Source organism: Numida meleagris, chromosome 6 (assembly GCF_002078875.1).
Source record: "Numida meleagris isolate 19003 breed g44 Domestic line chromosome 6, NumMel1.0, whole genome shotgun sequence".
Lineage (NCBI taxonomy): Eukaryota > Metazoa > Chordata > Aves > Galliformes > Numididae > Numida > Numida meleagris.
The window spans coordinates 1,262,561-1,279,567 of NC_034414.1; the positions used below are offsets into that span (position 1 = coordinate 1,262,561).

The 17,007-nt window shown below is 48.0% G+C and overlaps 2 protein-coding genes across 19 annotated transcripts in view; both read right to left on the minus strand.

Annotated features, from left to right (window-relative positions):
- LOC110400847 (mas-related G-protein coupled receptor member H-like) overlaps positions 1-17,007 on the minus strand; it is a 95,599-nt gene that overhangs the window by 59,694 nt on the left and 18,898 nt on the right. For 2 of the 18 annotated variants that reach the window (XM_021401165.1, XM_021401155.1), the window contains one exon: positions 13,657-16,184. The exons of 13 other annotated variants lie outside the window; for them this stretch is intronic. The gene's annotated coding sequence lies outside the window, so the exon portion shown is untranslated. 3 more of the 18 variants (XM_021401150.1, XM_021401159.1, XM_021401147.1) reach the window with 3 other exon arrangements.
- Positions 10,963-12,746, minus strand: LOC110400864 (olfactory receptor 4Q3-like). Its single transcript, XM_021401191.1, is given in 4 exon segments — positions 10,963-11,289; positions 11,292-11,395; positions 11,397-11,637; positions 11,640-12,746. Coding segments are annotated over 4 exon segments (699 nt in total). The 5' UTR covers positions 11,866-12,746; the 3' UTR covers positions 10,963-11,161.

Below are 17,007 nucleotides of genomic sequence, written 5' to 3' on the forward strand. Positions count from 1 at the left end.
CTTTCCTTGGGAAAGGGAATTCTTTTCCTCGCAGCACTCTCAGAGATTTTTCTGGGGAAAAATCTTTTTTTCTGCTGGGGTGTGCATTGCTGGGAGTGGGACGGTGATAGGACTCCTCACATGCGCTGTGCAGGAGTGAGGAAACAAGAACACCCTGGGGCTGTAAGGAACCTGGTAGTCCGTGGGAAAGACATTAACCACAGCCAAGGGGACAAGGACCTCAGCTCTGCTGGCAGGGGATCTCACCCTACCAAGGCCTCCTCTGTCCTCACCCCAGGCTCTCTGTCCTATGCCCTTGGCAGCTGAGAAACCACTGTGGTGTGTGTCCTCGGCACTGCAATAATCTCTGGGCTTCAGAAACCATCTTGTGGAGTCTATTAGTAATTACACTCTTCGTTTTGTCTCCTCGGGGAGCCAGGCTATGGAGAAGACAGGGGAGGACGTTTTCCACCAGCTCCTCAGCCTGCCTTTCTCTTTTCCTTCTTCTCCTAGACTAGTTACAACAGCTCGTGAGAATTTTTAATATGCCTGAGATGTTCAAACCAGCGTTCTCCTATTGCTGCGTGTCGTGAACGTGTTTCAAGTTTTGTTCAGGATTAAATAACTCTTTAAGAATATCACCCAGAGATCTGCTGAGAGGCTGGATAGGTATGAGTGGCAGAGAGTGCGGGATGGTATGGGCAGGTTGCCTAGGGCACTGGGCACTCGCAGTGGTTTGGAACTTCACCCTTGAGCAACTGCAGAATCCTGAAAAACTAGCGGAATATTCGGGAAAGATCTGCTGCCGCCCTGGCAATTCTAAGGAAGCACAAACCACTGCAGCGTGCTGGGGCCTGGCCCACGCCTACCGAGCTCTGTTCAGCACTATTCAGCAACCCCAAGGGGAAGAGAATAGCTCTGGGTGTGAGAACAATGCAATAGACCCTGCAACTCCTGCGGCAGACCCTGTGGCTTCTCCAACTCCTGCTACAGGTCCCGCAGTTGCTGCAACTTTCACAATTAACATCACAGTCGCTCCAACCCCTGCAACAAGCCTTACAGTTGCTCCAACTACCGTGATGGACCCTGCAGTTCCTCCAACCCTTGCGATGCACCCTGCAGCTGCTCCAACTTCTGCCATGGGTCTTACAGCTGCTCCAACCCCTGCATTGGGTCCCGTGGTTGGTCTAACAGTTCAGACAGTTTAGTTTAGAGTTTAGTTTACTCTAGCACTTCTGATGGGCCCTGCAGGTGCCACAACCTTCACGAGCAGTCCTGCGGTCAATCCAATCCCTGTGACAAACCCCACAGTTCAACCAGAGAGCCAACCAGTGCCAGTATCACTTGCCCCTATAAGCAAGATGGGAAAATGTCTACTGAAGTCACGGTATTTATCAAGGAAAGAAGCTTAGAAGAAGGAGAAAGTGGAGCATGGCTATCACAAAAATGGGAAGCGGAGAAAGAGACGGAAATCATCCAACTCTTAACGTTGAGTGAGCTGTGAGATTTGCAAAAAGATGATGACCCTTGTCGAGGCGAGCACAGTGGCCCCCTAAAGCGGTGCAACACCACTTGTCTCGGACTGAAGGCTCTGAAACATCGACCCAGCCTGCCCATGAAGAGCCACCGGGGGGCGATGCTGCATGCCAAATCTGAAGTGCAAGGCTGCAAAGAGCTTTGCTGCGCTGCCGGGCAAGAGACGGTGGGTTGGGATGGCCTGAAAACGGGGCTTGTACCCACGCGCGGCCCGTTTGCTCTCTGGTGTTTCAAATCCCAGGCCTGACGTTATAAGCCCCGTGCTGGTAAAACAACCTTAGCACGACATAATCGCTGAAGTATGTAAGAGAGCTTATCGGCCTGCGACCGGGTTAAGATTTTAACGAGATGGCTTAGCATTAAGAGCGAACTGTAAATGAATACTCCAGTAAAACACAACGTAGTACAGGAATCCTAGAGCTGAACTAAGCAGCTGCCGGCGGCGCGTGTGCACTCAGAGCGCATGCGCGGGCTCCCCCTTCCGGTTTCCGGCTTCCGATTTCCGGCTTCTGATTTCCGGCTTCCGGTTTCTGGCTTCCGGTTTCTCCCATCGCCGCGGCAGGATTCGAACCGTAGAAGGCTCCATTCCTCGGCTCGCCCTTTCCTCCAAACGGTTGCCGGGAGGGGTGGGGTTAATTCCTTTTTCCCTTACTGTCTTGTTCTATAGCGCCTGGATCTTAAATAAAGGTTCAGTCATCGCCTTCGTTTGCTTTACAGCCCGCTACCCCGTCAAAAGGCAGGCTTGGAAAAAGGAAGCCCTGCTTCTTGTGGGGCAGGATGCGCTGGCCCATCGAGGTGGCAGTCACTCAGCACCACCGAGAGCAGCTGACTCTCATCCACATCTCACATGTGTCTCTTAGACAGCTGCAGGGATACTCTTAGTTGCACTGCTGTAAGTAGAAGCGCAGGACAGCACGTCCCATGTTCCGTTTAGTGAGATCCCTTGCGATGCTGGTGGCATGAGACTACAAAGATCTAGGCTTGCAAAAACGAACTCCCAAGATCACAATGCCTGTGAACTCTACACGCCACTCTCGTGTACCGTGTGCAAATGCAGTCTTTAAACTCTTCTGAATATCATCGGTTACCAAAAGCTTCCTCAGCTGTGCATGTGCCGTGCTATCATTTTAATCGGTTTTAGTAATTATATGCTCACCAAGGCCTAGGCAGTTCTACATAAATGTTTGATAAGGCTAGTCCCGCTAGTGTTTGCATACACTGGACACTGATATATTTTGGACAGTAATTGCAGCAATTCTGAAATATTGCTCAGGCCAAAAAAAAAATTGTACTGAAGTCTAAATGCCTGTATTTGATTTATTGCTTGGAGAAAAGGTGCAATTCAGCCTCGAGGTAAAATTCAAATTTCCCAAGTAGTTTTCCTCACCTTGCAATGCCTCAAAGAAGTGTGGCGCTGGAACTCCCTCAAATGTCACAATCCCATACGTCTAAGCTGCTGGTTATATGTAGTGCAGTCGAAACTCATTATTATGAATCTTACTCACGTGCGATGTTACACTTTCCAGCATTGTCCTCTCTTACGACATTTAGAATTAGGAATTCCATTCAAAACATTGACCCGTGTTTGCCAGGATCTGGGAATAAGGAACGGCCAGAAGAGTTCTGCAGGACAGGAGCCCCGGGACAGTCAGAGAGGACAAGGTCAGGTCTGAATTGGCCTCATCTTCCCCAGGAACCGTTTCCCAGATTAGGAAAGCTGAGAGCTATTTGAAACCAGTCCAGCCCAAACAATGTTTAAACCAGCTCTCAGCAGTGGCACGAAGCTAGCGCTGCTTGACCCATAGTCTTCCAATGAAATTGATTAGACAAGAATCTCTTCACTTTTCTTGGGATTTAACGAAAGCCGTGTAGAGATCTTCCCGGTTTTCACAGGATACTTTTCCTTTGAGGCAGTCTCTCCCTGCCCCCTAGATTAGGGCCATAATAAAGCCTAGCTGTACGCTCAAAGAGCTGCTAATTTCAAGGAGAGAAAGCTTGAGGCTGATGATGTGCAGTGGGGCCTGTTTAAACACATTTAAACTCATGTGCTAAGTTGCATCACAGCTATTCGTCAGGCATCAACATTTTTAACTGCACCTACTGCGACCTTATTAAAATCATCCCGAGTAATTTCCCAGAGATAAACCAATTATATTAAATAGTTTGCCCTGAGTCACAGGCTGCCAAAAACTGAATGGAACTTAGATTCGACTTCCTTGACAAAAATCAGAGTGACTATTTCTAATATCTGTAGTAATTTGTATTGTGTTTTCTCTTAGCAACGGAACATAGCAGATTTTTCCCCTAGAAGAAATGCAGAGCATTAAAAAAGAATTTAAAAAAGGTAGGTAATGACAGTTTCACAATTATAGTTCAAAGAAACAACTAAAATTCAGCACTGGTTCCCTTGGCATCTTCATCATCATTCAAAAATGTTTAGTCATTCACTTCCACTTATCAGCTTAACGTGCCCGTTTTGCACAGTTCTTCACTTCTGCCTCCCAGCAGAAACCATTCTTCTACATGAGACACACATAAGCACCCAGAGACAAAACTGAGAAATCCTGTGTGGAACTCAAATGTCCATCGTTGACACAGTCCATTGAACAGATGGACTTACTTTTAAAAATCTTCCACAGTAGAAGAGTTGAAATGTGACAGTGTACATTTCGGAGAAGGTTCAGGCCCCACGACTTCCACAGACAAACAGGTCAAAGAGCTTTAAAATTCATGGGGTTTGCCCCACAGCCTCATGTAATAGAAAGACAAGACCAAGCCTTGATTTTTCTCTGTGGCCTCAGAAAGTCAAACAAAAATTCAGGCTGAAAACACCGCTGACAAGGAAAGTCACTCCACCTGGACACGCATTTCTCAAAAATCCACCTGTTTACCAGCCCAAGTGTCTCTCACCGTGTCCAATGTGTTAATCTGCCCTCTTTGGTCTCCCTCCAGTAATGTTTTCTAGGATGTTACAACAGACAAGTTGCCTTAAGCAGCACATTAACAATGGCACCAAGATGTCCATGACTCCAAAACAGGAGGATGCTGGCAAGTGCTGTGGGTGGCAGAGGATGGTGGTTACTGAAGGAATGGGTAGGGGAAGGAAGAGCTGCCTCCCCAGCCTGGCAATTGTGCCCTGGTTCTCCTGCCTCTTTGATATAAGCACTAAGTCTCAGCTCCTCAGGGCTGTCTCTCAATACAAGATATAAAATCACAAAATGATGAAGTCTTTAAGATCGGAAGGGACCTCTTGGAACCACCCAGTCCACTGTACCTGTTCAAAGAGGGTCAGCCAGAGCTGGTGGCCCAGGACTGTGTCCAAAGAAGGACAACAAAGCTGGTGAAGAGCAGCATTTCACACAAGTGAAACTGTTTAGACATTTTCTGTATTTCAACCCCTATTTTTGATATTATCAATTATATATAAGCACGTTTGTATGGGAACTGCTGAGTCACGGCCTGAACCACTGATTGAGTATCTGGAGGAAAGACCCAGTCAGTCCTGAGAGCACAGGTGAAGGCAATTCACCTGGGTGACCGGAAGGTGAGGAGCCAGGCTCCACCCCTCTTAGGCCTCATTTAAGGGCTGGCTGCCACTGAGGAAGAATCTCTTTCTGGAGGTCCTTTCTTGGTGGAAGCTTTTCCCTGTGAACCCAGAATCTTCTGATACAGGTGAGCCATCTACTTCCCTTCCCTTGTAGCACCTTGCTGTTGTGCTGGCCCTTCCATCTTTTTTTGTAACACCTTTTCTATCGTGTTGGTTGTTTTGATCACTACACATATTAGATTTTGTAAATACCTGACATGAAATTTACTGTTGATAATCTTACGTTATGTTGGACAATGCAATATTGTTGTGTTGTATATTTGCGTTGCAACAAAAAATTATCAGGCATATTCTGTTCAAATAGCGAGTGGGAATCTTTCTATAAGCTTCAGCAACAGGCTGCCCTAAGTTATTCTAATTATGGGTAAATGCATTCATTCATCTCACCTGAAAATACACCAGAAGTGAGTCCATCTGATCTCACCATTCTGATTTTCCTTTGTGGCCAAAAGAAAAAAAAAACTTTTTTCAGGTACTGATCCTCTTTTAGAACAGGCATGGACATACTCTAGAATCAGATGTACACCTCCAGTGAAGTTAACTGACTTCTGAAACGACTCCTGCTTCTTGTGGGAGGGAGCTTGTTTATCTAGGCCTTAGACGTTAGAGGTGGAAGACCTGATTCCTCTTTCATCCTTATGATGGAAGGCCAGACACTACCTCACATGTAGTCCTTAATTCTGCCGTAGCACTAGATTTCAACACAGGCAGAGTTGCTTGTTTTCCAAATTGGGAAATAACCTCGGTGTTCATTTCAGAAGTTCTGGTGTGACACAAGCATAGCTGCTGCGTAACTGCCCGTAAGCCTTTCTTACAAGGGCTGGGTTACTTAGGGTTTCCCTTAAAGACCTCTGACCTCCTGTTGTCTGTACATACGCATAGAAATTACACTGTTTGCCTGACAGAAGCCTTTTTTTGGAGGTATTTTTTAATTACAGTGCTGAGATTATGTTGTGATGAGCAACCGTTTTTATGAGAAATAGGTGAATGTTACCGATGCATGTGCAGAGAAGCAAAAGCAGGACAAAAAGAAAATAAAAGACTCTGACAAAGACTGCAGCTGTTCAAGTCTTTCTGCTTGGTAGTTCAAGGATCAGAATCATGCATGCTTTCAGAAGCTCTGCATGTTTCTTAATAAAAAGTGGCACTGTTAGCACAAGCTCTGTTGCGTAATGGTGGGTCACTTTTTCCAAGCAGTGTTCCAAGGTTGCTTAATGTTTCCCACTTCAGCTTACTTAGTTGTTGCTTGGACCCTGCTGTATCCCCCAGCACAATTCCTTTTCCCTTAGAGTTTGATCCCAGTTACCCGAGCTTTGTCTGAGTAGGACTTGTAATTCACTCACCACTTGAATAAATAACCTCATCACATCTCTATACTTAAGAGTCTGGCCCTCCTGACTTCTCTTGGAGGATGCAGATAAAGATGCTCTAAGTGGTACCAGAAACAACAACTATAATTGGAGAGCTGTGTGAATAGCTATAAACTTGAAAATATATTATCTGTAATATATATATTATGTTTGCCATGGCTGCCCCCCGGCGGAAGGCTATTTCTAGGAGAAATGTGGGGACCCAGACTGAGGTCCCATGCACAGATAAAAAGGATGGCCGCTGCCAAGAAAAATGAGGAGACCCAGATGGAGGTCCCACAGCAACATGTTAGTACTCAGGTTTTTGGCTGCAGTGAGTGCTTGAGCTTGGCCCTTGCAGTGCAGGGTGATGGAGAAAGCGTGTGCGTCAGATGCAACCAGCTAAATGATTTACTTAGCCTGGTGGCTGATCTGAAGGAAGAAGTGGAGAGGCTGAGGAGTATTAGGGAGTGTGAGCAGGAGATTGATCGGTGGTGCCAGTCCCTGCCATCCCTGAGATCGAGGCAGCCAGCTGCAGCCCTGCACGAAGCATGTCACCCCCTACCGCCTTGCAAACAGGTAACGGGGGGAACCAGCAGGCAGGCAGTGATCCCCCTGTCCTCTCCCCCATTTAACAAGGGTGATGAACTGGGGGGCAGGGTGCAGTGGCAAAAGGTCCCTGCTCGGTGGTGCAGGCGCACCCGCCCAGTGATTCCCCTCCCTCCTCAGCTGCCCCTGCAGAACAGGTACAGTGCTCTGCGGGAACAGCTGGACAGTGGTGGAGACGATGGTTCTCCCCACTTGGAGGTGTCTCCAAAGCCCAGCAGGACTACCCCTAACATTAAAACATCCTCGGCAAAGAACAAAAGACAAGTCATCGTTGTTGGTGACTCGGTGCTGAAGGGAGTGGAAGGCCCAATATGTAGACCTGACCCTCTACACAGGGAAGTCTGCTGCCTCCCAGGAGCCTGGGTTAAAGAAGTAAGGAAGAAACTTCCATCCCTAGTACGGCCCTCAGATTATTATCCTCTGTTGTTGTTTCAGGTAGGCAGTGATGAAATAGGAAGAACCTCCCTTAGAACCATGAAAAAGGACTTCAGAGCCTTAGGGCATCTGGTCAAGGGTTCGGGAGCACAAGTTGTGTTCTCCTCTATCCCTCCAATTATAGGGAATAATAAGAGACTAAACATGATGGGGCAACAGATTAATATCTGGCTCCAAGCCTGGTGTGCCCGGCAGGGGTTTGGGTTTTTCGACCTTGGCTTGATTTACATGAGACTGGGCCTGCTGGCATCTGATAGGAGTAGCTTATCCTACTGGTGGAAAGGGGTTTTACGGTGGGAATTAGGAAGGTTCATTGAAAGGGCTTTAAACTATGTATGAAGGCGGGTGGGGGTGAAAACCAGGGTCACTAGTAAGGATCCTGTATGTAATGAGCCAGTGCTTCTGCAGGGGGCTTGTGCTAGTAAGATCCCACAGTCTTGCGGGAGGAATGAGGAGGACAACACACCCTTTTGTAGGAAGAACACAAGGGATGATGTGAGGTTGGTGGCTTTGATAACATGTGAGCATGGACAAGATGGTATTGGGGCTTTAGGAAGCAGTGGGGGAGAACTTCAGATTTCTTCTGGAAGTTTGAGGGAGGGCCCCTCCAGAAAGGTAGTGTGCCGGAAAGCCCAGCTGAAGTGCCTTTACACTAACGCACGCAGCATGGGAAATAAGCAGGAGGAATTGGAAACCGTGATGTGCTTGGAAAATTATGAGCTGGTTGCTATCACGGAAACGTGGTGGGACAAATCCCACGATTGGAACACTGAGGGCTACAGGCTCTTCAGAAGGGACAGACAGGGCAGGAAGGGAGGGGGAGTTGCCCTCTATGTTAGGAAGTGGATAGATTGTGAAGAGCTGTGTCTGAGTAACAGCCATGACCAGGTTGAGAGCTTATGGGTTAAAATCAGCGATCGGTCCAGTAAAGGAGATCTAGTGGTTGGGGTCTGTTACAGGCCACCTGGTCAGGGGGAGCCTGTGGATGAGGCCTTCTTGCTCCAGCTGCAGGAGGTGTCGCATTCGCGGGCTCTTGTCCTGATGGGGGATTTCAACCACCCGGATATCTGCTGGGATAGCGGAAAGGCGGGCGGCAGACAGTCCAGCAGATTCCTGGAGCCTGTTGAGGATAACTTCCTTGTCCAGGTATTAGACGGACCGGCCCGAGTTGGAGCCTTACTGGACCTGGTGCTCACCAACGTGGAGGAGAGCATTAGAGGGGTTAAGATTGGAGGCAGCCTGGGCTGTGGTGATCATGCCCTGATGGAGTTTGTGATCTGGAGGAATGCAGGCCTGGCAAAGAGTGAAGTCAGGACCCTGAACTTCAGGAGAGCGAAATTCCGGCTGCTCAAGGAACTGCTGGGTGGAATCCCCTGGGAAACTGTCCTTAAGGGCGTAGGAACAGAGCAGAGCTGGCAGCTCTTTAAGGACACCCTCCTGAGAGCCCAAGAGCTCTCCATTCCCCAGCAAAAGAAATTGAGCAGAGGAGGCGGGTGACCGGCATGGCTGAGCAAGGACCTGAAGTTTAAACTGAGGGAAAAGAGGGAAATGTACAGGAAGTGGAAGCAGGGTTGTGTAGCCTGGGAGGAATATAGGGCTGTTGTCTGCATGTGTAGAGATAGGATCAGGAAAGCCAAGGCGCAGGTAGAGCTGAACTTGGCTAGGGATGTGAAAAATAACAAGAAGGGGTTCTACAGGTACATAGGCAAGAGAGGACGAGTCAAGGAGATTGTTCATCCTCTGGTAAATGAAGATGGAGAATTGGCTTCCTCAGACGTGGAAAAAGCTGAGGTGCTCAATAAGTGCTTTGCCTTGGTCTTCACTGGTGGTCAGGCTCCCCGTGTCTGCCGGGACCCTGAACCTCGAGGTGTGGGTGAGAGGAGCGGATTTTGTCCCACTGTAACAGTGGAACAAGTTCGAGACCTCCTCTTGAAACTGAATGTGTGGAAGTCCATGGGGCCGGATGACATCCATCCTAGTGTTCTGAGAGAGATGGCTGATGTGGTTGCCGAACCGCTCTCCATCATATTTGAAAAATCATGGCTGTCCGGTGAAGTCCCCAGTGACTGGAGAAAGGGAAACATGACTCCCATTTTTAAGAAAGGGAGAAAGGATGACCCGCAGAACTACAGGCCGGTGAGCCTCACCTCTGTGCCTGGGAAGATCATGGAGCAGATCCTCCTAGAAGACATGTTAAGGCACATAAGAGACAAGGAGGTGATCTGAGACAGCCAGCATGGCTTCACCAAGGGCAGATCTCGCCTGACCAATCTGGTGGCCTTCTACAATGAAGTGACGGCATCGGTGGATGGGAGGAGGGTGATGGATGTCATTTACTTGGACTTCTCCGAAGCCTTTGACAGGGTCCCTCATCACATCCTTCTCTCCAAATTGGAGAGGTATGGATTTGAAGGAGGGACTGTTCGGTGGGTTAAGAACTGGCTGGCTGGTCGCAGCCAAAGGGTTGTAATAAATGGTTCTATGTCAGGGTGGAGGCCGGTCATGAGTGGTGTCCCCCAAGGCTCAGTCCTGGGACCGGTGCTCTTCAGTGTCTTTATCAATGACATAGACGATGGAATCACGTGTACCCTCAGCAAGTTTGCAGATGACACCAAGCTGAGCGGTGCAGTCGATACACTGGAAGGAAGGGAAGCCATCCAGAGGGACCTGGACAAGTGGGCCCATGAGAACCTAATGAGGTTCAACAAGGCCAAGTGCTGGGTGCTGCACTTGGGCCAGGGCAATCCCAGGTGTTTATACAACCTGGGAGAAGAAGTACTTGAAAGCAGCCCTGCAGAGAGGGACTTGGGGGTCCTGGTGGATGAGAAGCTGGACACGAGCCAGCAGTGTGTGCTGGCAGCCCGGAGGGCCAACTATGCTCTGGGCTGCATTAAAAGAGGAGCGGTCAGCAGGGAGAGGGAGGTGGTGGTCCCCCTCTACTTGGCTCTTGTGAGGCCCCATCTGGAGTACTGCGTCCAGGCCTGGGGCCCCCAGCACAAGAAGGACGTGGAGCTCTTGGAGCGAGTGCAGAGGAGGGCGACCAAGATGATCAGAGGGCTGGAGCACCTCTCCTATGAGGAAAGGTTGAGAGAACTGGGCTTGTTTAGTTTGGAGAAGAGAAGGCTCCGGGGAGACCTCATTGTGGCCTTCCAATACTTGAAGGGAGCGTATACACAGGAGGGGGATCGATTGTTTGTGAGGGTGGACAGCGATAGGACAATGGGAAATGGTTTTAAGCGAGACAGGGGAGATTTAGGTTAGATATTAGAAGGAAGTTCCTCACACAGAGGGCGGCGACGCACTGGAACAGGTTGCCCAGGGAGGTTGTGGATGCCCTGTCCCTGGAGGCATTCAAGGCCAGACTGGACGTGGCTCTGGGCAGCCTGGTCTAGTGGTTGGCGACCCTGCACTTGGCAGGGGGGTTGAGACTCAATGACCTTTGAGGTCCTTTTCAACCCAAACCATTCTATGATTCTATCTGTCTTGCAGACTGAGAGGACCTAAAGCACAAGACTACAACAGAATCTACCACTCTGAAGAGATTAAGGTTAGGTAAATGAGTGAACTGGAATTAATCATCTGCATTTTAGCTGTTGTCCTATGCATTGGATTCCAGTCCTGTTTTCATGCCCTGGTCTGCCACTGATCAGTAGGAAGGCAACTCTATGTTTCCTGCAAACCCTGCTTGTCTCAAAAGAATCCTCAGCTTCCACGTGGATGCCCTCAGTTCTTTGTTTCTCAGGGTGTAGGTGAGTGGATTCATCACTGGGCAGAGACAGTGTAGATGACACAGATGTGCTTGTCGGAGGAAAAGCTAGAGAAGGGCCAGAGGTAGATGATGATGCAGGGTACAAAGAAGAAGGTGACGACTGTTGAGGATGGAGAGTGCTTTCCAGTGCCCCGCAGTGGAGCAGACCCTGACTGTGACCAGGATGAACATGTAAGATATGACCCACACTAGAAAACAAACCAGGGATATGAGGCCACTGTTGGAGGCCATGAGCAACTCAGTGACATAGATGTCTGTGCAAGCAAGCTGGATAATGAGAGGCATGTCACAGAAGAAGTTGCTAATTGCACTGGGGCCACAGAATAGGAGCTGGATTGTGAGCGGTGTCTGAATGAGTGGAGGAAGCCCCCAGCCCAGCAGGCAGACACCAGCACCCAGCACACTTGCCAGCTTGTGATGGCTGTGTAGTGCAGGGGCTTGCAGATGGCAGCATAGAGGTTGTATGCCATCATGGTCAGGAGGAACATCTCTGTTGCCCCGACAAAGTGCAGAAAATACAGGTGAGCTATTTAGTCCTCAAAGGCTATTGTCTTGCTCTGGAAGAGCAAGTCCACTAGCATGCTGGGAGGGATAACAGAGGTGAGAGAGATGGATTTGGTGGGTGGACTGTTCTGTGGATGAGGAACTGGCTGTGGGATCGAGTCCAGAGAGTGGTGGTCAACGACTCAATGTCCAGATGATCATCAGTGAGGAGCGGTGTCCCCCAGGGGTTGGTGCTGGGGCCAGTACTCTTTGATACCTTCATCAATGATCGACAGTGGGGTGGAGCGCACCCTCACCAAGTTTACAAAAGACACCAAACTGCGGGGTGCGGTGACACACCAGAGGGACGGGATGCTATTCAGAGGGACATGGACAGGCTAGAGCAGTGGGCCCAAGTGAACCTCATGAGGTTCAACAAAGCCAAGTGGAAGGTCTTGCACCTGGGTCGAGGCAACATGCACTACCAATACAAGCTGGCAGACGAAAGGACGGAGCACAACCCTGCTGAAAAAGACCTGGAGGTACTGGCGGTCCGTGAAAGCCTGCTGTCAAGGATGAAGTTGGAGGGAGAGTAAAATTTCAACAAACATCTCTGAAAATCACCTTGAGAACTCACTACAAATTGCAAGAGCTTATGTTGAACCAAACTGATGCATTATTTTCACAAAAAGGTCTAATATCCCACTATTTTTACAATTTTATTACCCTTTTTGTTCAAATAAAATATTAAAATAAGCTTTGTGTTAATACGTTGTACTGTATATTTTATGACAGCTGCTCTGAATGTAATGCCTGGAATTATGTCTCCTCAAGACATCCAACGCAGACGTTGGTGTCATGACAGTAGGTGTTGAACCCTCCCAAAATATTCGATTATGTTTTGTTGCCATGAGACAGATGGCAACGGAGAGGCACTCTGGCAGAATCATAGAATGGCCTGGGTTGAAAAGGACTTCAAAGATCATTGAGTCTCAACCCCCCTGCTAAGGGCAGGGTTGCCAACCACTAGACCAGGCTGCCCAGAGCCACGTCCAGCCTGGCCTTGAATGTCTCCAGGGATGGGGCATCCACAACCTCCCTGGGCAACGTGATCCAGCACGTCACCACCCTCTGTGTGAGAAACTTCCTTCTAATATTGAAATTTCCTTCTAATATCTAACCTAAATCTTCCCTGTCTCAGCTTAAAACCCTACCCCTTGTCCTATCGCTATCCACCCTCACAAACAATCGATCCCCCTCCTGTTTGTACACTCCCTTTGAGTATTGGAAGGCCACAATGAGGTCTCCCCGGAGCCTTCTCTTCTCCAAACTAAACAAGCCCAGTTCCCTCAACCTTTCCTCATAGGAGAGGTGCTCCAGCCCTCTGATCATCTTGGTCGCCCTCCTCTGTACTCTTTCCAAGAGCTCCATGTCCTTCTTGTGCTGGGGGCCCCAAAATGGCAGGTGACATTGAAGTGCAGATGAAGCAAAGGTGTGTCACTGAATTCCTCCACGCCAAACAAATGGCACCCGCTGACACTCATCAGCGCTTGCTGAACGTTCCTGGAGACCAAACAGTAGATGTCAGCACAGTGAGGCAGCATGTGGTGCACTTCAGCAGTGGAGACGGCGATAGCGGGTCACCTCCGCTGGTGCAGATTTTAAGGAGTGTGGCCTGAAACCTACCTATATGCGGCCCAAGACAATTCCTATTCACTCAGTGTGGCTGGGGCAAGCCAAAAGGTCGGCAGGACCTGCATCAGTGAGTACACGAAGCCTCTCACCCAAGAAGCTGTCACCAGCCAGCCGCAGCCATGTTTATTCATAACACTTGCGTAGTGAAGAGGATTGTAAACAGCAGCGCAACAATCATAAGTCATCTCTGTGAGAAAGAAACAGCCAGTAAACAATTGAGCTACGTAACCCACAAGAGACGGTCTTCTTATCCAGAAGATGGTCATGAATGAGTTTGGGAGCTATCCCAGTAGAATAACTTATGTCTGTCAGAGACATGTAGTTCAGGAAGAAGTACATGAAAGAGTCCAGCTGTTCACTGGTCTCTCTAGGGATGATAAGCAGGTTTCCAGGACGGTAGTAGTGGCATAGAAGGCTAGGAAGAATGAGAAGTACACTTTTGCTACTGCCTTATTTTGTGTGAGTCCAAGGAGGATGAACTCTGCCCTGTTGTTTTTATTCTCCATAGACACCAAGTAGACAGGACCTGAAGCACAGAAGGGAACTGCCAGCTATGGCATTAGCTATGGAATGTTATCCCTACGCATTAATACTCATCACTAGTATGCTAAATACCAATCATATTTCCTTTTTCTGAGGGGGAGGATGGACAGTTTCCACTTTAAATCAATACTTCACTTAAGGAGCAGTAGCAGCTATCCAACTCAAAACGTATTATTAAAGCGTATAATAAAAAGCTCCAATTATTGATCTAAGGAGGATGGTAGAAACAATATCCTCAAGAATCCTAGCTCTCACCTTTGTCTCTTGAAAAGGCTTACTACTAGGTCTCCTTCAAGACCTGCTTTTGCCCCGGAATGACAATTTGGAAATAATAAATTGACCGAAGGGGACAATTACAGCAGTTGTAATTCAATGCGCATTTGAAAGATTGTTATGGAAATGGTAGACACCAGGGTGAAAAAAAAACAACTAGAACCCCAACTAACACAAGGGGTAAGGAAAGGGTAATTGAGGTTTTTTTCTGCTTATGAAGAAGCAAAATTGCTTCTGACAGATGCTTGGCAATTCCAGGCAAAACAGAAAGAGGAATGGAAGTCACCAAGTCGGTGAAGGGGCTCTGGCTATGCAGCACCCCTCCACAGGAGGCAGCCTCGCTCCACGAGAAGCTCTCCCTTCGGTGGCTGGCCTCAGGTGAGCACAATTTGGCTCCGCTTGAGTCCACCCCTTCTGGTCACCTGGGGAGCACAGGTGCACACAATCTGCCTGTGCTCCCTGGGCACAGCCCTTCACCAGGTGCTCCATCACCAGTTCCAGCCCTGACCTGACAGTTCCCCTACAAGGCTTTTTTCTAATTCATAAAACGGACCTCACAAAAGTCACTCAACGCGACTGCCTGTTTTTAACGGTGGAACGGAACAAAATAACAACATTGGGAAACTTAACACAGTTTGTATTTGTCAGTCTCGGGGAGTTCGCTTGATGCTGCTCCTCTGATGACCCCCTCTGACCACTACAGGTGGTTTCATCAAAATGGCCCAGCTGCACCTTACTGCTTAGATGTCATGAGAGCAGTCCACCCCCCCTGCCAGTTCTAAACACTGTGGTGGCTGAAAAGAACGACCTGACTCTATCTGTATTTCTCCCTCTGCAAGAACAACTCTCTATCACAAGATGGGGAAACTGTAGCAGAAATATGTGAAGTAAATCACAAAGGAGAAGCACAAGACTAGCAGGAGTAATGAGATCCCAGAGGCACGTGAAGATTCCTTTTTCAGAAGTCATCAGTGGACAAGGAGCTAAAAACTGTACCATGGATCTCTATTAGCACAGTCTCTGGTGGGTGATACTGAAGTGATCATCTAGACTGTGTTGCACTGTGCATGTGTTTGACTCCTTGCTTGTTTACTGGGTGGGTTTTTAATGCTGCTTGGGTAGAAAGACTTTATCTACTGAATTTCATCTGCAAGCATTTCTCATTCAAATAAATACCACAGCTGGCCATTTGCAAGGATTTTCTTCACCCTAGCTTTTCAATCGAATGCTCCTGAAGTAAAGAGGACTCTTGTGCATGACACAAGTTAAAATTTCTTATTAGCTTATTCTTACCATTGTGTACGGAGAGTACAAATAGATATCACAACTGTGCTGTGGGCTGTTATCCCTTAGACATCTGGTCAGTACAAATTTGAAAGAAAAAAAAAAAAAAAAGAAGTAAAACAGGAAATAATTTCAAAATTTTAGAAAGGCTTGTGGTTAGCCCTCCCTGCTTAGCAGGTATCTTTACTCAGACAGTGCAAAACACAGAAGCTGCTGGTTAGCCCTGTAGAGTCTTGTAAGAACCTTAGCAATGTGTAGAGGAATCTAGTGTTATTTGCAATGACGCTTCCTGCAAGGTATGAACTTTTGTCCAACAGGACCCAGAAGTCAAATATCCAGAGATATCCTGGTGTTCATCCCAAATCATACAAAAAATAATAATAATAATAATGTTATAAGCCCTAGCTTGGGCTAGGAAAACTTTGTAACCTTAAATCTCATTTATGTCATGTGAAGGTGTTAAGTTGCCATAGCTCTTCACTTTGTGACAGTCTTGACTGGTTCTGTGCTGGTTTGGTCTTTCATCCTGACATTTCTTCTCTTCCCTCCTGTTGTCGTAGACGTGCCAGCTGTTCCTGTGCACAGTATGCTTCTTTCCTTGCATAGGTGTGTAAATGTGGCCCTGTTGGGGTAAGAAGTGCCTTGTCTAGGGGAATGGATTCCAAACTCCATCTTCCATTGACGCATTAAATTGTGTCTCCAATGTTTTCCTTGGTGGCTACTTCATTTTCTACGGTCAACAACGTGTCTTTCACCGAATCTGTGACTCTCTATTATCTATACATGAAAATAAAGAATCTGACCTAGAGCTGAAGTGCAGAAGTGTTGGTCGGCATCAGTGGTACATGAACAGAAAAGACTTGTTGCACTGCTGAGGACAGGAAAAAGCCTTCCTTCCAATTACCTGCCTTAGCAAGCGATCCAGCTGGCACCCAGTATCAAGGTTTTAATTGGTAACCCATGGATTCAAAATCCCACAATGTGGCTCTCATAAAAAGGCATTTACTGTGAGCAGAAAGGGGCCTCCTTCAGTGTGACTGAAGAAGTCCGTGCAGTGTGACGGCAGAATTGTAGGGGCTGGAAGGGAGCTCTGCTGATCATCGAGTCCAGCTGCTCTGCTGAAGCAGGCTCCCTACAATAGGTCACACAGACAAGTACGAGTCTTGATTACCTCCAGAGAAAGTGACTCCACAGCCTCTCTGGGCAGCCTGTGTCAGTGCTACTTCAATGACCTCAGTCCTCTATTCCCCAGCTGAATGATTGACGGAGAAGGTGGAATTTATACCTGGGAGAGTTCTGACTAATGGGATGTTCGACCTGGACAACGTTTTCAGTATTTTTGGTGGTGTTTATTTATTTGCTGTTGTTTCAGTTAGTGCTCAGGAGCCCCAGGCTGGGGTCTGTGCTCATTGACCAGAGAACAGAAAGGAAATGTCACCTTGCCA